The following is a 27031-nucleotide window of genomic DNA, read 5'->3' as shown; positions in this document are numbered from 1 at the left end:
ACCCCGTGAGATGCAATGCAGAACTTTGTAGCACACATGTCATACACACTTACAGTTCAAGAGATTATATAAGCAGTTATTTCCTGGTCAAATAATTCACAGTGCTTCTGTAAGTGTCTAAGCTAAGATAAACACAAAGGGCAGATGGAATTAGGGAAAAATATACAGGTTTAACATTCTAGAAGAAAATTGCACTACTAACAATGTGAAGTTTACTGTCAGCTGCTACAGGAATGATGAATTCATGAAAAAGAGCAATTAAAAAAGAGAGGTATACTAACAATTTATTGAAGTACCTCTGGACTGAAGATCTACCATTCATGTCAGCCACTTTCCCTACTTAACATTTCATAATCCATGTAATCAATGAAGGTCTTGAATAACAGGGGCCCCAGTGCTGACCCCTAGGGTACTTCACTCATTGCCAGCCAGCAATTGATTGTCGAGGTCTTGATCACTATTATTGAGACCAACAGTTCAGCCAAGTTTTCAACCTACTCAGCAGTCTGCTCATGAAGCTTACACTTCTTCAGCTTCCAAACAAAAATACAAGGAACCATGAAAAAGTCTTGCTAAATCACAGTATATTACATCCACTACTCCTCCCTTATTTGTATAATCACTGATTTCCATACAGAAGGCAACAACATTAGTCATTTTGATTTGTACTTAACAAATCTATTTGATGACTTCTGATTACCTTCTTGAACTTCATGTGCTTTGAAATGGATTGCAAGACGACGTGCAATTCATTCAAGTTTTGCTTGCAGACAAGCAAAAAACTGCACTGTGCACTTCAGCCTTTTCCGCATTGTCTAAATAGCTGATTCCCCCATCCATCAATGGAACTATCTGCATTTTCCCTAAGCTGCTTTAGGCAACTAGCCTACCTTTAGAACTCCTTCTTGAGAGACCATACCTTCCCTGTTACTTTTCACACCTGAGGTATTTTGGCTTTCCTGATGATTTTGCTAAGTATGCTCATAGTACTTTTACATTCGGCTCTTCTTCCTTCCATCTAGGTGTAGTACAGGGAATATGTTATCGCCACTGCTAGTAACAGGCCATGGGGCTTTATATTAAGTCAACAGTGCAAAGCATGAGTGATTTGTCACACCTTGCTTGGTCTTGAGCTATTTTAGCCATAACTGCACATTGCCAAAGTGCAAACTATTGCCTTATTTGTTTTTCGGCTTCACTTTAGCGATAAATAATTTTGTGGTATTACCCTAAAGAAATTATACAATGTATGGTAAAGACCTAACAAAGTGAAGAGGTCATTGTGGAACTAAACCTGGCTACCAGTAAGAAGGCAAGTGTAACAAGAGACCCTTTTGTAAGCATAATAATAACACCAAGCAGATCCAACACTGTGGAGGAAGAAACTGGCGTTTCAACAACATTTCGTTGCTAGTGGAAAACTTAAATGTTGATATTTATGCTCCCTTTTCTAATATGAACATCACTTTTGAGCTTTCTGTATGTTCTGGACATGACTCTGTTCCACACTCTGCCAGGTCTGCTCAGCGTGTAAAAGCTGGCACTGTCCCCTGACAGCTTAGTCATGATTCACTTAGTGTGTACTGGATCCACTGCAAACTGTTTCTTCCTTCACTGTTGTCCACATGAGAACATCAACAGAAACTCAGAAGTGGTCTGATCATTTACAAGTGGAACTCTATTTTGTGATAGCTGAGAATGAAAATACATCAGCAGTTACACATGGAAACTGTACTAAAGTACTTGTCAGCAAAAGCATAGAGAATTCAGTCATGAGAATAAAATGCTCTTGACCAGACACTATTCAGGTAAAAGAATCAGCAAAATCCCCCATATATTAACTCCATATGCAGCTAAAGCTGTATTTCTGTGTTTCCAATTCGTATTTCAGAAGGTGTAATTAAAAATCGTGAGTTCCATTCAACAAATAAACATGAATCTCCATTTTTAAAAGTCACCTTTCTTCACTTATTTTATGTGCCACACACCCCAAATCACACCATGAGTGTGTAAACCTGACTTACCTTTGCACAGGTTTGAATTTGCTATTCTCTTATGTTTCTCCATCTACTGAGTTGGTGTCAGGAGCCACTGGAAGGTTTATCTTCAATTTTTGCTATATGAAGGTGCCAGAAAATCGTTTGGCGCCTGCTTTTTAATACCACGTTATGCTGAACTAGGTGGAGATTCATAGACTTTCTATAGCTCTCTGCTTCACTCAGAGTGAAATTTATTCTTTCACTGAGTAAATCTCAGTCATCAAGGAGAATCTGGGACTTCAGACTTGAGTTCTACAGCATTTGTGAAATCTCAGTATGATTTGGCAATCTTTGATAATTATGGATTTTACTTTTTAAAGTATGTTTGAAAATATTGCTGAAACATACTTCCCTGCAAGGTCAATCAGAAAAAAAGCCTCAAATGTTTTGCCCTTACTAACTCCTTTAGCTGATAAATTATTTTGGAAAATAACGGAGGAACAAAACCAAAACAACACATTAGCTATTTGGCTTAGACATACAGCTCCCAGAACAGACCCAGCAGACCCCACTGCCTAAATGCTACAGGGCAGTCTATAGGCAATAACCAGCTTCATGTAGACATGAGACTGTTGACCTAAGAGTTCTACCGTGAGCAGTTTTTAAAGGATTATTTCTTAGCTCACACAGCACTGTCTAACAGAGCTTTCCAGGGTAGATGTAAATGATGATACACAATAAATATCTCCATTGCCAGGAAATGAAATGAGGCAAATGTAATCACATCTCACTCACACTTCTAATGCAACCCAAGGAGCTTAAGTTCCTTTCCTCACCCCAAAAAAATCCAAACCTCTGTACCTGTCAGGGTGACATCTACCACCACATTTTCAGGAGTTGGATTTTTGAAGGATATCATGACAGAAGAACGCTGGCCAATACATGCACTTATGCTGGTTGGTTCCATCAGCTGAGGAGGAAGACCAGTCCCCGAAAGGTTAAATATCCACTCTGTAAGCTGTAGATGAAACATGTCATTATTTAGTATTTGACAAGTTAGATCTGTACATTTTAAGGCATTTTGCCTACTTCTTCCTTTTAGTGTTCTATGTCTCTCTTCTGTTGTAAGTGAACTGCTGTTAAATGCTTGCTTTGCTTGCTTATTTGCTTGCTTCTTCCAGCAAGCTGTTATGTTACTCTTAAGTATTGCTACCCATTCTGGGAGATGTTCCTGTCTCCTCTTTGCATTATCTTTTGGGCTACTCTGAGCACAGAGTATTTAACTTCCAAGCTACTCAGAGCTTCTAGTCTAGTGAATGAAAGATGTAGGTGGTTGCAAGAGGGCAATTCAAAGCACATATATTAGAACCTGAAAGCAGATGAAGTGAGAAGTTCTTTCCAAAAGAAAAGTGAATAAGAAAAATAATTCTTTGATTGGACAGCAGAGAATCATACAAAAAGCTAAAATTGTTACTCAAAAAATAATAAACAACATTAACCACTATGCACATAAGAATCTATAATACTGAAAAGAGCTAGCAGATATAGAGTATCACCACAGAGCAGGAAAAAAAGAAAGAAAATGTAATTCAATTGATGTGTTTATTTTGATCATTTTTTTTCAGCATGAGAGTAAGGAGTTGCCTGCCCTACACTTACTTAATCTTTTAAGACTATAAAGAGTGATGTTAATAATGCCACTCACTGTGGAACCTTTAAACTGAATGAGCAGCAAAGGCGAATGGTAAATATAAAGGTAATATTATTTTAAGAAAAATGTTTAATTTGTACATTCATGTTGCTGCCTTTAAATAATAACTGACTAAAACTTGATGCTTATTACAAACTGCTCAAAAAGTGACCCTTTGACCTGTTTTGTTCATTATAACTCTAAAAGGTATACATCATAAACAGAACAGAAAATAAATAAATTCAAACCACTACTTCCATTATCTGAAATAATGCATTTACTTCTGCATAGCTTGTCTGAAATAATTAGGGAAAATCTGTGATAGACAGGGTTCAAAAATCTAACAAATATGGAAATACTTAAAGTAAAAAGCAAATAATAGATTAAGACTTCTCACCATAAACAGGGATAAATAAAATGTCACATCATACATCTTCAGAAAATAGCTTTGGACAGCAAAATGGCATGCCTTTATTATCATATTATAGAGAAACATTCTATCCAACAAGAAAAAAGACATTTTAGTCTTACTGAAGAAAATTATTTGGTAGAAGTCATCCAAGGCTACAGGGTTTAAAAAAAAATAAAAAGAGGAAAACCTGTTTATATACTGATGTAGAGAAGAGACTACCCAATACTAAAACTCAGAATATAAAAATAGGGCCTATGTTTTGTTTAGGATTTAGACAGTGATTTATATTACTTGGCTTGCAGGAAGTTCTACATTTCTCGGTCTAGTAAAAATTGAAAAATACCTCCCTTTAAAATTACATTTTACTTCATTGTTGAATTAAACATGGCCTATAGACTGTTTATTGTTACAAACTCATGAGCAGGAAGCTAACACAACTCACTATTCAAATTCTGTCAGGAAGGTGAATGCTGCCACTGTACAAGCTTTGAAGCAACAGAGGATTAACTCCTTGGTGAAGCCCCTTTGCTGGTCGTAGTCAACAACAAACTGTTCAGCAGTTGCCAAGCCAGCATACCATAGCATCTGTGTTCCTGACTCGTTCTTCCTTCCCACATTGCCCTCAAGAAGTTAAATATAAACAATAGCCTGAGCACACTTCGCAGGCTTATTTTGAAGGACTGGAACACAGGCATGAGCATACCGGAAGATCATGGTTTCAGAAAGCTGCATATGTCAAGCAATTAGTGGTTACACTGGCCAGTCATTGCTACTTTGTGCTTGCTTACGCACACAGCAACTATATATATATATATATATATATATATATATATATATTTCTGCAAACCTCTTAATACAGAAGTTATGAGGCAATATTAGTCTAACAATGCTTCCCAAACCCTCTGTAAATTTGTGTGAACCACTTTGTGCGTAGCAAGTAGTTTCACACAGAGGTGCAGCATAGGGGTGGGAGGAGTGAGCACACTTATGTTTTCTACAGGTGAGCTGTAAAGATCAAAGAGCTATGAAGAGCTTTATTGCTGAAGGCTCGTGGTCTACAAAAACTAGAGACTGCAGTTTCCACTGATTTTTTGTGATTAACAAGCAGAGCCATTTTGATCCCCATTGTTTCAAGTGCTGAGCACCTTTAAAACAACACACAAAAACTGTCAAACTGAACAGCTAACGGAGCCAAACAAAATTAGTCATTGGTCAGGAATATAAAGCAAGACAACCAAAAAATTATACTGATTATAGGACAGGCCTGCCTTGCCTGATCTGCAGTTACTGTTCCTCATTGAGCCACTCTGTGACAGAGCTCAAGACCATGTATGATCCGGGCAAGAAATCAAGAGGATAAGATATTTAAAAACCAGAATTATTAGGAAAAGAATACAGGATAGGATCTAACATTGAGTTCATTTTGTCTCTAATATTACTTACTTCTGTTAAATGCTTTACATTATACCCGGACGCTAGCAATGTGGTAAAAGAATACAGGTATGTTAGAACTCTGGGTGCAGATTATGTTAAGACTGACCTTTCAGTTGTGCTGTCCCAACAAACTTAATTTCAGATTTTCACAATGGTTAGAGCTAAACTCAGACTCACTTTGTGAAGAGCTCTTCATACAGCTTCAAACCAGAAACAAACGAAGCAGGTAATAGAACAGAACAGTTTCTCTCAGTTCAGCAAAGAAGCACGATCAGAAGTAGTTAAGGCTTATCCTGTAAGTACTGTCATTATCTGATTTTAGATTAGTCAGCTATTCAGCTGTCAGATGGCTTAAGTGTCCATTCAGATATATTTAATCAGAAAAATCAAGGGAGGAAAACCAATGTCAGGGAAGGAGGGTTACATTCAAAGTTGTCTGAGGCATCCGCCACTGATGAGAAGCATTCTTCAAGTCTTAATTAAAAAGGGCAGTTGTATCTGTGTAAATACTCATTATCAGTTATCAGTATAACAATTAGCAAACTAAAATAGTCTGAGATTAATTTACTAGCAGTGAAAATTAATAAAAATGTACAGAATTCTCAAGATTCAGGCTTAAAAAGAGCACTAAGAAATTACAAATATTAAACCAATATACTGATATGGTTAAAGAGATCTGGAAAAAGCATTTAGAAGGATGGCATATTGACTAAAGTTCACTGCAGATGAAAATTTGGAGATTTGACATTTCTTGAGAAGATGTTGCACTGGATGACAAGATTCAGGTGGCAGGGCTCACTTTGTTAAAATGAATTGTTGTATTGTTTTATTACTTCTGTATTTGGTGAAGATTTTTTCTTCTTTTTTAAAAAAATTAGATTTCTATGTACCATTAGAATCCAGAAAAGGTAAGGACATTCTGTCCTCTTGAACTGGCCTTGGATATATACTATTCTTATGACAATTGCTGTCTCCTTGGTTTTGTCCTTAATAAATATTTTAAAACAGAGATCCTGAAAATAAATGTTGTGCTAAAACCATTTACAAATAACCTGTCTGTTCAACATACTTTATCAGGAAAAAAAGGCCACATCACTTCCTTCACTATTTGTTTTCTTCATATAAAATAATATTCGTTTTTGCAGTATTACTTATAACACTATTGAAAACTCCTAGTAGCACATAACTGGAGTAATTTACAGGTCAGCAGCCTGTTAGGATATCTGAAAATCCAAAAATAATACAGAGAGGAAACTACACAGAAAGCAAATACTTTTTTCAACCACAGCTCATGTGATAAAATATTATAATTTACATCATATTATCAGGTTTCATTTTTGTTTCCAGTTGCAGTTTTTAACCAGCTAGTAGGTCATGTTGATGACTCATGATTCTTTATTTATTTGTTTCTTGTTTAAAAGAAAGAAAACTTGGAGATGAAATTGTCAACAATTCTAAAAGGCTTAAAGTAAAAAATCATTTACAGATAAACTGAAAGGAAGAATTCACTTTTTCAAGTGGATTGCCTTCCAAAATTCAGATCAAATAAAAAATAAATCAATTTAATTTCATTGGGGAGTGGGAAAAATAGAAAGAAATTTAATTTCAGAGGTGACAATGTTAAGAAGTGACATTCTTCTGCTGTTAAAAACAGCAGAACTAATTGCCAAAAAGCTAAAATTATTCATTACTTATTTTTGCTTCTACACCATTGCATCATGTTTTAATATTGTAAATAGAAAAAATTCTGTGTAACAAAAAAAAAAAAGGTTAAACCAAATTATAACTTTCGAATATCTGCATTTGCTCTTCCATTATGTATCCACACATTGAATTTCAACTTCACCTACAGACTGAAACCCTTACTTTCTTGCCTATTAAAATATTATCTAATCTGAACTCCAGGTGTTGTTGTGGACAGCAAACACAGTATCATACCTGTGAACAGCTGAAGGTTATTGATGCTTTGTGATTGCCTCTTCCAAGGGCAGACGGACAGAACTGCACGGGTACTTCAGTGGTAGAATGAGGAGCAACAATCACCTGTACAAACACAAGAAGGAAGCAAAGGAAAGAGTGGGCAAATAAATCAATGTTAGGTTTTTTTGGTTTTTGGGTTTGTTTTTTTTTTGTCTGTTTCTCTTTTTTTGTGCTTTGTATCAACACTGTTGATGTTTATGTGATTAATGTGTTCCACCAGATGCATTCTCTCCTCACAGCAAGCACAGACTGCTAAGGCAGCAAACGTACTGCAGTAAACAATCCTAGTGGCAGTCACTGCACGTTCATTCCCCAGAAACTAGAGCTGGTGCTACAGATTGCTCCAAGGACATGGACAGTGGCTCGCACAAATTCCATTCAAACATGACTTTGGTGTCTGATCATATTGATGACACCAAAAAGTTATCACACTGACCTCCAAAGACAGAAATTGGCTTATAAGGGAAATACATGGCAGGTTTTAATAAAGGTTTTGTCTCTCTTCTGCTTACCTTTATCTAAACCAACATTATAAATGATGTTGCTAGGTTTCTCTTCATGTGAAGTATATTGCTTGAATCTCAATTGCACAGGGAAAAGTATCTGATTACAATGGGGTCATAAAAGTTTTTAAGAACTAGATAAGCAATGAAAGAATAGAATTATAAGTAATAAAAATGCCAATGCATCAGGAGAATTATTCACTACAATCACTGAGTATGCAATTATATGTCTGTTTTAATTAAAGAAAAAAGTACTAGGTTTTTAATATCATACATGTCTAAATAATGTTTGCATGTAAGAATATTGGAATTATGAACACTAGAGCTGTATTTCATAAAATTAATCTAATTTGCAACTAATAAAGGTCAAAACAGCACCCTACAACAGCTGGCACTGACAAGCCCTTTTATAAAGGAAATGTCAGCCCTGGAAGAACAGGCTGCTAACAGGCAGCAAACACAAGTTATTAAAACATTCATTTTTGTTTGCTACTTTTAATAGTTGCAAGATGCTTGACTGCACCAATAAGCCCTATGACCTCTTTCTACCATGGGGTTTTAATTGTCTTAGCTCTGATACAGTACTTGTCTTGGAGCTAAGGAAGGCTTGAGCTTATGGCACACCAAGGCAGGGACCTCCACCTGTAGCCCTGCCCCATCACACCCAGAAACAGCAAGCAGAGCCATGACGATGATAGGTACGGTGGCCCAGTGCAGCATCAGGACCACTGGTGATGGCCACAGTGCTGAGAACAAACTGCAGTCCCCAGAGAGTGAAGCAGGGACAGAGGTGTCCACTCCCAGCTCAGGGCAGAGGCCCCTGATGAGGCTTATGCTGCTTTTCTTCTCTGCCCCTTGTCATTCGCTGCTATCTCAGAGCTGTGCCTGGGCAAAGGCCACAGGTGTCCTGGTCTTTACAGTCATCTTCGGGGTGTGTCTATAGGATACCAGCATGATTACGGACCGAGATGTTAATGTGCCTTGAACAACAGATATTCCTACTGATGGCATTGGGAGTTACACTGAGCAGAAGAGAGGACAGAGCTCAGATGTGGTCAACTAATGCACAAAACTTGAAATGTTATTTTTCTCTTTTAAGGTGGAAGGTTTTAAAACAATTTATCAAAATATTGCCATAACAGTTTATTGCAGACATTAGCTGCCTTGTCTATTACAGGGGGGTGGAACTATTTTTTTAAACTTTAAAAATTTTATTTTACAGTTTCCACTGCATGATAAAAGCATTTCTGGAAGGGCAAGTAGGTGGGTCCCACACAGAGCATGTAGCTCACTGCTTAGGGTCCACTCCCACTTGGCTGTTAGGGCACCTGCACCTCCTATACGGGAGCACAGCACTGCTGTGTCACCCACACTTCACAATCTCATATGTTCTGTAGGTGAGTGATACCATGAAGGCATATTTGCCACCAGCAGTCAGCTGCCACCATCCCACACTCACCACCTTTGCAAGGCTTCTGTATTAACCAGAATAACAGACCTGAGGGAGAGTCACCTTTCCACAAACTGCCTCCACCCCCATCTGCCCCACAGCCCAGAGTTCATTTAGCTGTTCACCATCTAAAATGAACCTGAACAGCTCATTTCTCTTTGAGTTCCTGGGCATGCTCAGTATCCAGGGACCTTTTTTTGAGATTCTGTACTTTCATTTGCAGCCTATTTTCTGCTTACTCTCTCAGATCAGCCCATTTATCAAATGAAGACTTACAAATGGAGAAAGACTCTTAATGATTGCCCCCTCCAAAATACTTTTGAAGGAAATGAAAAAGCAGTTGTCACAGCAAAAGAATATATGATTAAAGTAAAAACTACAGTTTTAAAATTTTTAGTAATTTCACTAGGAGATCTACATTCTTTGGAATAATACTACAATAAAGATGAAAACTGACTGGAAATCCATTTTCAATAGGCATTACTTGGCATACTATCATTGACAGAAAATGCACTGCCATAATGAATCTAAATAATCAATATGGAGTTATGATAATCCAGCAGACTGCCCAGTCTGAAAGCAGAAAAGAGTTTTATTTTTTACATTATAGATCTGTTTTAAACATTTTATATTACACAGTATGCTCTTCTACCATAACCAGAAAATGATTTGGTTTAAATAAAAAGATGGGTAAAAAATATAACTTATTTTCTACTGAAAATCAAAGAATATATTGCTTTTAAAAATAGACTTGAGAAATAACACAACATGTTTAAAGAAGGTCATGCTTTGCTGCAGTCATTCAATAACATAATCTGGACGTAACCCATCCCCTTCCTTTCTTTTTACTTTATGTAAACAAGTGTCTTCTAAGATACTCATGTGTAAGGAAACTGGTATTATTGCTTTTTATAAGGTATCAGAGATAACTGTTCAAATACGGAAACTGAGTTTGGAGAAGGCTGTGCAACTACACGTCTTATTCCTGTTACAAATACAACAAAGGAGGAAAGCTTTTCATGAAATTTAGAAGTTTATTCTCTAGTCTGTACAAAAAATAATTACTCATGCAGCCCTTCTTTGTTAATTTAGTTTTCCTTAATAAGAATTGTGGTTTATAGCTAATCAGGATGGAATACAGCTTCATGAAAAAGGTTTAGCCTAGTTTATAGCTGGCTTATAGCCAGGAAATAGCAAGCTGAAGATTTATAGTGAAAGCATGGGGGGTTTTTTTGTCAATATAGATGATCCCATTTGCAAGATTTTTTTTGTACATTTAAATTACATCATAAATATATATGCATATAGATATAATACACATACATGTGAAATCTGTCCATGTATTTATAGAGTGGGAAAGAAATAAGCTGGGGAACATAGCATTACTGATGATTGACACTTTTCATCTGTTAAATGCTGAACCCAAATCACTCCGTTCTAGAGATAAAGCAAGCTGTGTTTAGGAAAATACCACAAAATTCAACATTCTGATGACTGTCCTCTCAGAAACTCATACTGCCCACTATACTAACGAAAGGCAAGGGAGGAATTTTGAAGTAAATTTATGGGAGTTCACTTCTACTCCAACTTCTAGACATTTTGGCAGAATTCGCAAGGATGTTAGGTTAACCCATACAGTGTAAGACCGACAAGAAGCGAAAAAAAAAAAAATTAGACATAGCCTGCTAATAAATAAGTAAATAAATAAATGCTATGGAAATCCAACTCACATTAAAGGAAACCCTTGAAAACTTCAATTTCTTGAAAGAAAACCAAAATGGTATATTCCATTTAAAGCTGGTTTAGGCTACAACTGCAAAGCCATTAATAAGAAACATATACTTTTCTCATTTTCATCAGTTTACAAAGAAGTTAATGGAGCTGCTTCTAATATAGATAAAACTGACAAGAGATTTAAAGCCTTTGAATTTAATTTGGATTTCATTAAGCAACCAGAAGTTCAGGAATACTTGAGCATAATTCAACTGGACCTCAGGAAAGCCTATTATTAATGATGTCAGCACTTGAAGCTGAATCGGATCTACAGAAAATAATCCCTTGTGGTATTTCAGTAATGCCTTCTGTTGCAAACTCAAACTGCAACAAACTTCCACACACAGGGAATAAATACAATATTCAAATTTGTTTACATTCTAAAATATTAGTCAAAATTTTCATTAATATTTAAGCAACTAATCTGTACGAAAGATAACATTTTCTCTTATATCTGGTGAATCTGGTTTACCTAACATAACTCAGTGACCGATGAAATCATTTCAGATAATTTCTGACTGACAGCCCAATATCTTCAACAGTTTTACATCTTAGACAACATAAACCCAAATATGGATAATTATACGACATAGTAAAATTACTCATTTAGAATATGCAGAATTCCAGAATTACTCATTCTCTTCAAACGTTACCTGTCTTAATTGGACAAATCCATCATCAATCTATTGTTCTAATAATTTGCTCTTTATTGTTGTATTTCAACCGAGCATCACTAAAATCAGAAATTTTCTGCTAATAAGAATTATTTGCTTTAACGAGAGCAGAAACTTTAAGATGGGAAAATGCGTCCACACAACACAAAGACACTGAACCAGGCATTAATATAAACTAATATGTTTTGTTTATATTAGCTAACACATTACAGTTTATAAAAACAAACAGTAATCTCTGGAAGTTGAATGCAGTGCTGTATGGAAGGACTAAACCTAGGATGTAACATTCAGGAGAAGCAGCAAGTATTTAAAAGGCATCCCCTGCCTTTGTCATCAAAATTATGAAGGAAATTATGTTACCTCTCCAAACATGGGTCTGTAATGGAAGAAACAAGTTCAAAAAGGAACAGAGAGATTAAATAAATATTAGGTAGTTGCTTATAGCAAATTCACTAAAACTATCCTTTCACTGGAAGAACTACTGCAATTCACAATGAACATTTCAGAATTCAGTGCATGATTAACATAGTTTGCATCCATTATGTTTCTTTGCTCCTATTCAAATGCCATTATTAGTAATAGCACTTGATGAGTTTTAATATAAGATGTGTTAATATGCATGACATAAAAGACAGACTAAACCACTTCACAGCTTATAGTTAATTTAATATAATACCATGTGTGCAAAATATAGGGCAGTTTAATTTAGCTGTTATCTTTAGAGCCTCTTTTAAGAAAATTTGGTTTTGTTGTACTGCTATGTTTGAGGCTGAAAGCTGTTTAGTTTGAGAAAGCAAAAAATACGCGTATTATAGCTTTGTATCATTCCTCTATTTTTCCAATACAATCTATTTTCTATCTTCTCAACTTTATTTTAGGATCTTATTACAATATACCTCTCTCTTCTCCCTCTGACCCTTATACTAGTTTGCTCAAATAGAATCACAGAACCATCGAGTAGTTTGGGTTGGATGGGACAAACCAGCTCTGGCATATGTCTTTCCTGTATTTATCTTCCTAATGTCTAGAAAGGTACAATTGCCATTTATTTCCTGTCTGCGACAGGTTTCTTCATTTCCTTTTTTCACATTAAAGTTTCTATATTCACATTCTAGTAAGAGGTCCCCCTGATGCCCTGCACCAGTTTCCACGCATCTGTTCTCTTTTTTCTCATCTCCCTGACATAAAAAGGACACATTTAAGGGCATTAATTGTTAATAACATCCAAAGAGTTCTTCATAGGACCTGTACTATTAAGTAGCAATCAGTTGTCAATAAAATATTTTTTTCAGAATCTTGACCATCTAGAACTCTAGCCAATCTCAATGAAAATACGAAAGCTGAGCCCATCTATATTACTCTCAGTCCTTGAAAGGACAAAGTGTTAGGCAGCAAGATGGAAGGGCTTCTGTGATGGAGAAGGAAAATATTGCCTACATAATAATAATAGGAAGAAGATTTTCTCAGTAAAAATCAATTCTAGGGTAAATATGAGTTTGGATAATTAAATTATTCCAGGTATTTGCTTGAAGCTTGTGGCTAAATTGATAAAATTCTTATTCTTATTAGGTTCTGCAAGTTTGTTATAACTGCCATGACTAGGAGATATTCTTAAATTCTTACTAAAATTTTATCTACTTACCCTTAATATTTACCTGGTTATCCTGTTGATTCTTAGAAACTTGTGAAACTTCTAGTACAGCTGGTTTGTTTACAACGTCTCCTAATAGCACCTGAATATTATTTGCAACCAACACTGTAGTCCTTCTCAAAATCTTTCCACAAAGCATTCAAGGAAAATACATCTATACTTCAGCTTGCATTGTTTTTTCAAGTTTAACTATTTTCATCCTTAAGCTAGAAAATCTCTAGAATACACAAATATAATGCCTCCAATCCTTGATACTATGTTGTGTATTCTGAACCCACAGTATGATTCACAATTCAATGTGTTTTGGAAAGAAGGCTCTCTTCTATCACTTAGGTGAAAGCACAGAAATCTTACTTACAGGGTGTTTTGGATCAGCCTCAATTGAAAAATTGGTAGGATTGCTGTTAACAAATTCTAGCTCCAGAGTTTCTTGGGTAGGATTAAAGAGAGGTATGTATAGACGAGAACATCTGGAAAAAAATACATATATGCAATGACTATTAATTACAAAGCTTCTTCCACCACATTTTATTATTCATCACATTTTCTTTCTTGAAAAATTAGTACTTTTTTAAAAAATTATGCTTCATTATATAAATAATAATTTATGTATTAGTATTTTTCTACTAGTATGGATGCACATTTAATAGCATTAATTAATATTATTAATTGCTACTAATAACAATAATAAATGGTAGCAATAACCATTCTAATACTTGGGTCAGTTGTAAGGGCAGAATTTTTCTTGGTGCATTTCAGTTGCCCGGAAGTTAAAGTTGGCTAAAAGGACTGCCTAGCTCCCTCAGTACTCAAGATGAAGAAAAATATTTTCAGGGAGAACTGATCCTAATGTAGGTCACCAAGATGTGGAATCACTTTTCACAGTCTGCAGAAGGAGCCTAGTCTGAACGCCTTAAACTTGGTACTGAACTTTGATATGGTAGAAATGAATTCTAGTGTAACTAACACCACAGCTTCACATTTATTCCTAGGCTCCAATTTGCAGATTCATGTTTCACCTTTCTTTCCTTACTTTCTGTAGATCAGAAAAAAGCACTGGACAGAAATTAAAAGGTAATCAGATAAATGATATCTGCAACTCCTTTTTGTCTAAGCAGTGGTTTACAGGAAAATCTTGTAATTAAGTGGTGCTGCAAACAGCTTCTGATTTAGTGCCACTAGGCAACCATTCTTCTCAATCACCTTGTAACCTTGAGATCTCAAATCAAACTTAGTGTTTCACACCAGCCATTTCAATAGAGGTTCCTCCTGCTTCCCTCTTTCTTTCTCTGGATGGACTCAAAATCTGTTTCATTTTGTACAATTGTTACATTATTCATTACAGCATAATGGGAAATCATTATGTTGAACATGTAGATTATGTATTTTACTGTGTCTGTCCCAGGACAAAGATTAGAGTATGCTGATTGCCTAAATGTTATGCTTTACATCTGTTGGCACTCTGTTTGACAGACTGTCCTTCTTTATTTTCTAATTAGAGAATAAACAAACACAAGATACCTTCGATAGGGAGCAGATTTTTAAGAGAATTCGTAGGACTCCCCAAAATTCTTCTTTTCCCATCAAAATAATATATTGTTTGTCTTTAAAAAAAGATTTATGACTGTAAATCACATTCTCATTATAACATTAAGGGACACAGAAAAGATATTAAAGGTGAATCAGTGAAAACAGAAAATAAGTATGAAAAATGAGATACATATATTGGTTTTGCTGTAAGTTATCTAATGGATATTCCCTCTAGTGAAAGCTGTGGCAGGTCAACTGCCATATTTCTCCACATATTTATCCTCTGGAAAATGTTACTCAGTTAATCATAGCTAAATCAGTAAGGAAAAAGAAAATATAAAAAGCAACATTCAGAAGAGAAGGTTTTCCACTCAGGCTTTATGATCAAAACTTCAGGCCCTAAAACTTGTGTAAAGGGGGCTCCTTCCAGAATATAAATCCCCAGCAGCTGAGTGACAGACTTGTTTCTGCCTAATACTATCAAAGCATTGTACCAGTGAAGTCTCTACAGTAGAGAGTATAGAAATACCAGTTCATATTAGTTCAGAAAGAGAAAAGATACAAAAAATTAAAAGAAACCTACAGAACTCTTTATTATGGATCTTTATGATTATTTTCTGCAGTATTTTCATAGTGGTTTCTATATAAAGACTTCAGATGAAATCTATGTATACACTACAATTCCATTTATCCAGCTCTATCTACACATATATCCATGAAAATCATCTGCAAACTACTACAGTAAACATACAACACTATTCTGGCTTTTTGATGTAAACTTTTCATATGTTTTCCATGATCCTTTAAAACAGTAAGTCCAGCATTATGAACTACGTACTTACTTTCCAAGCTCACATTGTATTTCAGGTATATTAGTTGGCAACGGTTTCTCTACAGTCAACTTCAGTGCATACCAGAACTCTTCAATCGTGTCTGACAGGAATATGATACTAAAAACAGATATATAAGCTTAATATAATACAACCTTTGTGCAGACTATTAAAAATGTACGCATTAAAATTCAGTTTAACACAAGTTTTTTAATTAGGGACCAGTTTTCCCATAACACTTCTCACTGCTACCTGAATTCAGTTACCAAAACTAATACTTTTTACAATTATTCATGCAGCAAAATCTCAGCATCTTTCTTAACTTTTTAGCATTAAAAGTTGTGTGTTGTTTGTTTGCTGGTTTGTTTTGGACTTTTTTTTTTTTTTTGCATTTTAGGGGCAGTAAAAACTACAACTCAAAAACATTTCAACTGCTAACTTACAAGAGTAAGCTGTAATTTCATTTCAGTGCCACAGTATGTTCTTTCTATCTATTTTGAGCTCATAGCACACAGGAACAGAAACAGCATTCACTGATTTTTATAAGGAAAATCTTTTAAAATCTACTGATGAAACTGAGGAATAGACATAGACACATTTATATAAGCATGGCAAAGAAGTATGCTTTAAAAGAATATTCAATATACTGCTTTTATATACAATCAAATGTCATGACAAAACTGCTTGCTGCTAGGTGAGATATGTACAGCAGTATATTTCTGTGATGGACATTTGAACACAGTCCTTTCCTATTGCAGATTTGCACTGTGCAAACCCATGACCCACTAAGGACCAGTTCTTCTTCTAAATGACAGATAACTATGTCCGTTCCATGACTTTATGGGTCCAGACTAACAGAGCCTTTAAAGTGGGCATAAAAACAGCTTAGGAAAGAATCATCCATTTGAAAAGATACACCTGCCACAAACATTTTTATAACACTTTGTTCCCAGCTGCTGCCATAGTAAAGGAAACAGAGCATGGCTTCAAAAAAAATATGATAGCCTGGATGTACTGTGGAAGTACCTCTGCCCAGCTGTAATTGTAGTACAGTACTGCATAATTGTATTCACATGCACAGGTGTGCTTTATGTCATCTTTGCATATATTCCTCTATGTCCCAGCCTACAAATCAGCCCAAAAGTTTGCCAGTTATTATATTGTTTGGAAATTCTGCGCTTGAAAGATACCGGTAATATTATCAGGTATAAAAAAAAATTATGTCTCTCTCCATTCGCAGAATGCATAATTTCTATAAATTCCCACAGAAAAAGATATTTACTGCAGTGGTAACAGTACTCATTTTTAGAAAACCATATTGCTTGAAAGCTGTATTGTACAATGACACCTGGAATTATTCTGGTCTTTGGAAAAATCAGTACAAGCAAATTGAACAAAACTTCAAAACACATGGATTTTGGCTTTGTAAATATTGTGTCTTTGAACACAACTTACCTGTTTCTGCCCTCCATATCACCCTACCCTCTTCCCCATCCCCATATTTTTGCCAGTCAACTGATACCACTGGAAAAGAGGGAATCGTTTTCCTCAATTAAATAATAATTTGCTAGCCAAATTCCAGGAAAATAAGCTTTGCACTTCTGCACTCTTCACTTACTTGCTGAACTGGTTTAGCTGAAACTAAGACCAAGACGTCATCTGTCTATATACATAATTATCATACCTGCATAGTTTTGTTGGCATTCCTAATGTAATTAAAATATTGTAATTAAAAAAACTCTCCATATTAATTTCCTAGATCATTGTTAATTAATGGAAGATTCTGAACCTGAACAGATTTATGTGAAGATTGTTAAAGGGCTCTTCACCTGGCTTTAGTTAGGTTGTTATAGTTTTGCTTATACTAAGAAAAAATTGAAATCATGTTATTTCCTTTAAAGGACTTTGAAATTTAGGAAACAAACAATTAATCTGAATTTTTCAGAGGGGCCTTCTGATCGTAAATAAATTTCTAAAACATTTTTCACAGAATCAGTGCAAACTAGAAGAACTAGGGGTTATTTTACTGCCTTTCAGTTGGGTTTTTGCCCTCAGAGGAAAGATGCTATATGAGATACAACATATTTAAACTTGAAATTTTTTATATAAATTCGATTTCTAACCTTTAGCTTTTTGGTTTTTAGAAGTTATTTTAGGACAGTATCCACATCCAGTGATGGAGGTTTCAATGAAAGTAGTTCACTTATTAGTACAAGAGCCACAACCACAAGTATGAAAGCTCTACAACTTGCCTTTCATCTGAAGTGCCAACAGCAACTGGGGAAAACTGCAGTTCATACGAAAATGCTTCTCTGGGACTAAGAGTGAAAGATTTTTGTCCACGAAGTAACTGATTCTCCAGCACCACATCCAGATTGAGAATTTTATCTGAGGGATTAGTGATGGGAACATGAATTCCAACAGTATCCTACAAAAAAAAAAAAAAATTATGAACACAGAAAAGATCTTTCTCAAAGAAGTGTAAGATGCTTACTTGTGAATTAAACTTATTACTTGTGAATTACACACATAAGGCTGCATCTTTGATGTGTAAACTAACTCAAAAGAGAGAAGCTGCAGCAAGAGACATTTCAGCCGACCTTCAAATTGAAAAGTAGGTAATTCATAGAATCATAGAACAGTTAGGGTTGGAAAGGACCTTAAGATCATCGAGTTCCAACCCCCCTGCCATGAGCAGGGACACCTCACACTAAACCGTCACCCAAGGCTTTGTCCAACCTGGCCTTGAACACTGCCAGGGATGGAGCATTCACAACTTCCCTGGGCAACCCACTCCAGTGCCTCACCACCCTTACAGTAAAGAACTTCCTCCTTATATCCAATCTAAACTTCCCCTGTTTAAGTTTTAACCTGTTACCCCTTGTCCTATCACTACAGAAAAGTTCCTCCCCAACATTCTTCTAGGCCCCCTTCAGATACTGGAAGGCTGCTATGAGGTCTCCACGCAACCTTCTCTTCTCCAGGCTGAACAGCCCCAATTTTCTCAGCCTGTCTTCGTACGGGAGGTGCTCTAGCCCCCTGATCATCCTCGTGGCCCTCCTCTGGAGTTGTTCCAGCAGTTCCATGTCCTTTTTATGTTGAGGACACCAGAACTGCACACAATACTGCAAGTGAGGTCTCACGAGAACAGAGTAGAGGGGCAGGATCACCCCCTTCGACCTGCTGGTCATGCTCCTTTTGGTGCAGCCCAGGATACAAATTCCATAAATAAGGAAACAGAATTCCATAAACAAGGAAACATTCAAGTCTTCCTGGCCAGTCTACATTCGAATAAGCTATTTCACCTGCCAAGATATGGTTGAGGCTTGAGAAAAAACACCTTACAGATATCTGCTGTGGTCCCAGCCAGGTACACCCTTCCAAGCCATCTCCCAGTGGCCAAACACAGACTGCTGAAAAATTCCACTTTGCAAGCTGTCAGACGATTCAGGCCGAATTCTGCAGGTTCTGTTCCTCTTCATTTTTAAGTTACATCATAATATTTGACATTAAAACAACACCACCACAACAAACATTCCTTCTCTCATGCCTTTATGCCATTTCTCTTACTACTGGTCTCCATATCTTTGCTTTTAAAGTCTAGAACACTTCAGACAAGGACAATCTTTTCTTGACCACTGGAAAACATGGCTACTACTAAGGACACACATTAAATTCCAGTTACTGTCATAAAAGGAAGCCAAATGATGACTTAATTAGATAAATATGCATACTTTACGCATGGAACACCTTTAAGATGAGCAGGAGCTGGAAATAGGTGGCTCACTCTGAACAGCTCCTACAGTGCATTCTTGAGCAGCCCTCATAACACAGTTATTTTTCAGCAGGGTTACAGTGACCCCCTTCTTTACTCTAAGGTTAAAAACAGCATAAATCTGTCCTATGTGTGCTATATGTCTAAATATCAATACACTTTATGAAATTAAATACTTTAAATGGGAACACAGGAATTTTTTAATGAAGAAATTCCACTGTCACAATTCAGGATGTGTACCTCCAGTTTAAAATACATATGTTCTATTCATATATGTTCATCAATATAAAATTTGCAAAATCCAAAAATAGATATATGCATTTATTTCTCTGTATCTATATTTATCTCCATTCTTATTCTGGTCCCTTTCTTTTGCTCTAACCAAGCTGTTTATTTCAAAATGGAAGGTGTTTCTAACATACGGTGATTTGGTTCTCACTGGAAAATTTTGACATATGCTCCTTTTCGAAAATTCAAATTGCAATATGAAAGGAGAAAAAGAAAATATTTATTAAAACTGACAACATACTAAAAAGTGAGTATGAAATACTTTAAAAAACCTCACACAGCTGTGTCATCCTGCTTTGATCCTGCCTATGATTTCATAAATTCCTATATATTTTCATTCACAGAAAATGACTACTGGAACACACATAAAACACATGTAGTGTTCTATAGATGGCAAGATTACACCAACAATTTAAATCACTGAAGTGATTTGTATCAGTAAAATGGGATTTAAATTTGCCATAAACTATTTTAAAGCTCAGATTAATGGTTTTTACCAGTGTGAACAAATTTCTAAATCTATTAGATTAGATTTAGTTTAGATTTAGAATTAGATTAGATTAGCTTAGAAATCTATTTCTAAAACGTTTAATTGCTAATGGCTTCATAATAATTTTACAGTAAAACATCTACGTGCTGTGTTGAAGAAATACTTTTACAGTAAAAAGGAAATATTGGACAGCTTATTTAGGAAAAAAGCAGCAACCATCAAGAGAAACCTTTGTAAACTTGTACACAAAGATTTTATATTGCCAACATTAACTTAATATTTTCCCCCTGCCAGTATAAAATAAATGCCTAGGATTACAGTTTTACCTGGAATTACTCAGGAAATTTCCCACGAATTGCTATAGTTTTCAATGATCTGCTACTTCACAGATGGCAGTAAGAGCAGATACATATTTATCAACACAATGTATATTGTAGGTTTCTAGGCCTTAATGGATTGTTAGCACAGTACTAAGAAAAATAACAAAATGCCCATGCAACGATTAAGAGCATTATTTTTTCTGGAGGCACCATTTTACCATCAAGAATGCATAGGTTTTACACCATAGCCAAGTTCCACACAAATTTATACTCATTAATTTTGATTCACATCTCAGCATTGTGTTTTTTATAAACATTTTAACAAAGGAAAAATATAAAAGCTGAAAAAAGAAGAGAATTAATCTCACTCCTCAAACTTCTTGTGTAAAGACTGCCAGTACCCAAGAAAGAGCCATTCAGGTGCAGTATGTCATTGTTTTATTCCTATAGAATTTGCTGTGATCCATTTCTTGTCCAATGCAGATCTTTCTTTTAAGATAAACTTACATAAGGTAAAATAAAATTAAATCATAAAATAAATATACATCTGAAGGAATAGTCTCTGTAGGAGTTATCTAGTTCCGTGCCTCACTATGACTTGAAAGGTCAGATAGATAAACTGTAAAAAGAAAACATCCTCCTTTTGTTGTTCCAAGAAAAGTTAACTTTTAAGCCAATGAAGTTTGTCCACAAATTACTGTCTCACATACAACAACTGTTGCATTATGAATTTTTCTTCCTGTGTCATACTACAGGTATCCGTACATGTCCCACACATTCCTTCAGTATTTTCTCTAAAAAAAGTAATGCAAGTTCACTATATAACAAGCAATGTTTATTAATAATATTAGCATAATTAATATATTATTGACTGATATCTGTTACTAGAACCTCTGAAAGAGCTAAAATCAGAGCAGACTGAACCAAGGCCACACTTGCACTTCTCTGGTTTCTCTATGCAGTCCAACTAGTTCTGCTGTCACCCTGAAAGTAGCCTCTCCCGCTGTATGAGAAAGATGTGGAAGTCTTTATTAGAAAACCATGGATTTATGAAGAATATAAAGCCCTTTAAATACTGATCTCTCCATATTCCTGTGGGCTCAGCTTTGAGTACTTGGCAGATCTTTTTGTGAGGGAAAGGACTTTTATCACAGTCACCCGAAATATACTTTTTTTGGCATATCTATTTGTCTGGACAAAAGCCATTATTTCATCCTATATCTTTTATAAAGGGTATCCTACTGAGATTTAGATTTTAAAACTTGTGTAAATATCAGTGAAGTGTTTCTCAATTGTTACATTCATCCTACAGTCACCATCTGCTGTGTATGGGTCACACAGAACAGGCTGTTGCATTAATTTTTCTAGAGACTGCCAAAAACTAGGAGTTGCGAAGGCTGGAAAGCGCCAGGAGCAGTAATGGAAACACCCTGCCTATTCTTAGGTCTGCATATAAACATCTTGCTAAGCATGAAGACCCTGACAGTGATCTTTTGAAATTAGCACTGAAGAGCACAGAAGCAGCTCATTCGTGGCACAGATCTGTGAACCATTACAAATGACAACAGTGACACAAGTTTCAGCTCAGCAAGAACAACTCTCGTGGAAGTAGGAGTGGGCAGCATATGTTTCAGAGTTACATTAACAACTTTTGAGAATGCAGTGCGGTTCTCAGGGACTTGTGAGAGAAAAAGAAAGATTTGGCAGAGAATAGACAAAACCATTGTCTCCTCACTTATGTGGAAACCAAACTAAATCCCTTCCAGGAATTTGTTTTTATTAAAGCAGAAACTAATAATTCACTGTTCAAAATAGACCTTCCCCTCTGGCTTATCTCCTGCTGTACAGATCCTGCTTGGAACTCACATATTAGATACTTCCTCTCAAAACAGACAATACTATTTTTCAAATATATGGATGGACTAGAAAGTCTTTTGACTCAACAAACCAGCAATATACACTTAGATGATTTTTTTTCCATGAAAGAGACAACTGCTAAAGAGTAAGTGTGCTCAAAGCAGTCAATGACAGCCTTTTAGACATTTTACATTAAAAAAAAATTGGCTTGCTTCTTGACCTCTACATACAACCTGAGGGCAAAGTAACTGTCACTGTCCATTTTTCTAAACAATCTAAGATAATGAACCTGAATTTATCAGCTTAAGTTCAGCTTCTGTACTACTGTTCCCACTGAAAAATTCACAGTACACACCAAAGTAAAATCCAGCAACCAACACCTATGTTTTTTTAAATTGTAAATTGTTACAATGTTGTCAAAGGCCGAAGATAGTTAATAATTATCACTTGGTAACATTAAAAAAATGGGTTTTTACTCTGCATTTAGAACTAAAAATACCTGCAAACATACAAATGACTCATAATAACCAAACGTTACTTAATTAATGGATAATGAATATTCATGAACAAATTTTTCTTTGGCTTTTGAAGTTTCCTGTTTTCTCAGGTGGTTCCTTTGAACTGCAAAAATTCTTTGCAATGTATCCTTTCTAAATTCCAGAGAAATATATAAACAAATAATTACTGAATCTTCTAATATTTCAGTTGCAATGATTTTGATATACCTTTATACCATGTATGGAACTCAAGTAGAAAATTAATCTTAAAAATGCTGAGAAACAACTTCAGAGAGTAACACCTCTGGTACACACTGGTAACTCCTTTCTAGTGAGGATGATGATTAAGCCAGTGTCAGAGATATGTTCATATTGTCACAGTTAAATAGTCATTCCTTACTCCAGTTCACATAGAAGAGGAAAGATTTGGATTCCTTTTTCAATTGTCCAAACTATCTAAAATTGGTAGGGTTTTATCCTAGAGTAAAAATGTCAACTAAAATTGTATAACTTAAAGCAAGCTTTTCCTGAGTTACTGGCACTTTACAAATTTCAACACAGCATCTGCTTTCAAAACAAATCCATAATCAACTAATTTTATGTATTTGAAGTTCCTAATTCAGATACTGTTCAAGAATTTTTGTGGATAAACTTCTTGCTCATTGGAATAATGCCATTTAATTATCATTTGCTGTTTCAGAAGCTGTACATACTATCCATAGAAATCCAGAAGACCAGGTAACTGTTTCAACACATGTTCTAGAGACGCACAACTATAAATTAGTATTTTAATTGCACTCCAGCTTTTTTAAACAGCATTCTGATCTTGGCAACACAGCAATATTCTTTTGGACAAACAGGGAAACATTTGAGAGCAGTAGTACCCCTGTCAAATTAGTCTTAAGTAAAAGATACAACTTCCTGTTATATAGGTGGACAAACTTTATGAGAATGGGATGAATAATAAAGATCCCTTCTTATTATTCATATTACACAAGGAAAGCACTGAGTTCTCACTACTCACTAATTCATATTAATCAGTGAAGGGAAAAGAAGTGATAATGCCACTAACTCAGAAAAATGCCAGGATAGATTTAAGGTTATACTTATGCAGAAAAATTCACAGATCAACACTTGGAAGAGCCTCCAAACATAGTTTGAGAACTTAAGATAACTAATTATTTTTTGAGAATGCTCTGTTCTGTTTCTGGTTCCTCTCGCCATTAAAAAAAACCAAAACCAAACCAAAAAACAAACAACAAAACAAACCCCACAACTCTACACAGAGTATATACAACAATTTTTGTCTTGAGCTAAAAATCTAGCACAAGTTCCACTAGTTACAAAGATAATCAATCACTACAGAGGTATATCCAGGGAACAGAGTTCAAACATTAAGTTTTTCTTTCAGTGACATTAACTCACTAAGCCATACAATCTGTACTTCAGATTCTGTCAGTGAGCAAATTTTTTAAAAAGAACGTTTTCTGTGGACTTGCTGTATTTAATGGTTGAGCAAAAAAACACCTTGTTTTGATTCATAAGCCACAGGAGTAGCAACAGTAGTTATGGAACAAATGACATAGTAGTTTAATTGTAAAAGCTACTCTCTTTCTTCACTTGACAGTTATTTTTCATATATATGACCACACATCCAGCATAGACAAAACAGCCCTCTAATTACTTGGTTTAAATCTAACCTTATATTTTTGTTCAAGAGTTCAACAGCAGTTAGTGACAGCTCAGCTGTCATTTTATGATCTACATTAGCTTCCAGATGCTATATCACAGAACTGATTCATGCATCTGTAAGGAAGAGAGGAGGAGGTTAGCAGTTGCTGTATGTTTATCAAAAAATATCACTCATATTCTAATATTTCCAATAATTCACCTTCCTTTTGATAACTTTTTTTTTTTTTTTTTTTTTTTAGTGGGCTATATAAATATGGACTGGTCTGAATTATTTTCCAATGGCTTTTTAAATTGATTAATAATTACCACCTTCACAAATCTGTATTTCTTCCATAAACCATGTTGCCATGGTTCTTTTACAGAATGTTACTTTTTATGCTACCAATTGTTATGGAAGCATATTCTAAAAATTGGACCTAGGAAATTACTCGTAATTTCAGATTTCTCAGTTTCTGAAAACATGATCCAAGCATAAGCCATATATAACAATATTTAGATTACAGTTTATTTTAGGATTTGTGAAAAACTAATGTACAGCTATGAAAACAGTGTGTGACTGTTGGTCGTGGTTTAAGCCCAGCTGGCAACCCAGAACCACGCAGCCGTTAGCTCACTCCCACCCTTCCTTCCCCAGCTCCCTGAGGGATGGGGAGGAGAATCAAAAGAATGTAACTCCCACAGGTTGAGATAAGAACAGTCCAGTAGCTAAGGTATAACACAAAACCACTACTGCTACCACCAATAATAATATTGATAAGGGAAATAACAAGGGAAGAGAATACAACCGCTCACCACCTGCCAATCTGAGCAGTGACCAAGCCCTTCTGGGTAACTGCCCTCAGTTTATATATGGGGCATGACGCGCTGTGGTATGGAATACACCTTTGGTTAGTTTGGGTCAGGTGCCCTGTCTCTGCTTCCTCCGGGCATCCCCTCCTCCCTGGCAGAGCATGAGACTCACAAAGTCCTTGGTCAGAGTAAACATTACTGAGCAACAACTAAAAACATCGGTGTTATCAGCACTGTTCCCACACTGAAATTCAAAAACACAGCACTGCACCAGTTACTAAGAAGGAGAAAAATGACTGCTACTGCTGAACCCAGGATACTCTTCAATTTTCAAGTTACATAATTACAAAATATTCTTAAGTATATATGCTTTTTACTTTCAATTAAATAATTAAATAAATAATAGAGGAGATGCTGACACATAATTTAAATTCTAAGTTGGACCTTCTTTAACACTGGTTATATTTGTAACAAGCTCTCTACATTATACATGTTTATTGGCATAATGCAGTTCCCACAAAATGGAAACCTCTGCTAGAATAAACGTAATGAAGTTTGGGTTTTTTTGACAGGAAAAGTCACAAAGACTTAGGTGCTATGATTTATCTATATTAGCATGTAGCAAAACACAAAGAAGTAGACACATTAGAGTGAAATAGTGGTGTGTAGTCAGCGTCCATACAGAAGACATAGTCAAAGTGATCTGAACACACAAAAGATGGAGAATACATCCAGGAGAATTAAAGAACCATTTTTCCACAAAATGAAAATTGGCTAAACCAAACCCTTCTATGACTTAGGATCTCACTGCTTAATCTCCTTTTAATAGTTGGAATAGTCAGGAACAGGACTGGAATCTACCTACAGAAACTAAAGCTTTCTCACACTCTATTTTACACTACCAGCCCTTTCACTAGAAGCTACACTTACATCTTGGCCATTCTTCTGCTGGGAAATATCTCTACATTCTCCTGCTGGGAAATATGTAAATTATTCCTACATGTTGAGCTGATCAACACTACTTTTAACTCTATGAATGTTTGCTTATGGGGCATGAAAAGACTGGGAATTGAGGGAACCTCACATCAGAGTTACACTCCTTTCTTCAAAGTAAAGTATTCTTACTTGACAAATTATTTAATTATTCTACAAGAATAAAAAAATAAAACCCTAAAATCTTCTCCTTTATTTAAGTGTTTTACAATCAGAGAATCACAGTTCAATATTCATTGCAATATTTCCTAACAGCAATTGCAGGTTATGAGTAGTATCAAGAATCAAGCTTAATTCTTGAGAGTGGGACAGATAATGGGTTCTTCCTAACACCACCTCTAAGATTACATTTAAATGGTTCCTATGGTCAAGCACTGGCATCAAGGAAGTTTATCATAGATTGACTTTTGATATAAAGATCTGG

General features: G+C 35.6%; 1 protein-coding gene across 1 annotated transcript in view; it reads right to left on the bottom strand.

The window, feature by feature from the left end:
* CFAP47 (cilia and flagella associated protein 47) overlaps window positions 1-27031 on the bottom strand; it is a 302627-nt gene that overhangs the window by 65771 nt on the left and 209825 nt on the right. The window contains exons 52-56 of the mRNA XM_065677208.1: window positions 18159-18334; window positions 15919-16026; window positions 13905-14016; window positions 7454-7558; window positions 2841-2997 (exon numbers count right to left, since the gene is read on the bottom strand). Of these exons, the coding sequence (XP_065533280.1) occupies window positions 2841-2997; window positions 7454-7558; window positions 13905-14016; window positions 15919-16026; window positions 18159-18334 (658 nt within the window). The remainder of the gene's footprint in view (window positions 1-2840; window positions 2998-7453; window positions 7559-13904; window positions 14017-15918; window positions 16027-18158; window positions 18335-27031) is intronic.

This window comes from Lathamus discolor, chromosome 4 (assembly GCF_037157495.1).
Source record: "Lathamus discolor isolate bLatDis1 chromosome 4, bLatDis1.hap1, whole genome shotgun sequence".
In the NCBI taxonomy this organism is placed as follows: domain Eukaryota; kingdom Metazoa; phylum Chordata; class Aves; order Psittaciformes; family Psittacidae; genus Lathamus; species Lathamus discolor.
Note: the sequence above shows the minus strand (reverse complement) of the source record. Positions and strands in the feature narration are given on the sequence as shown.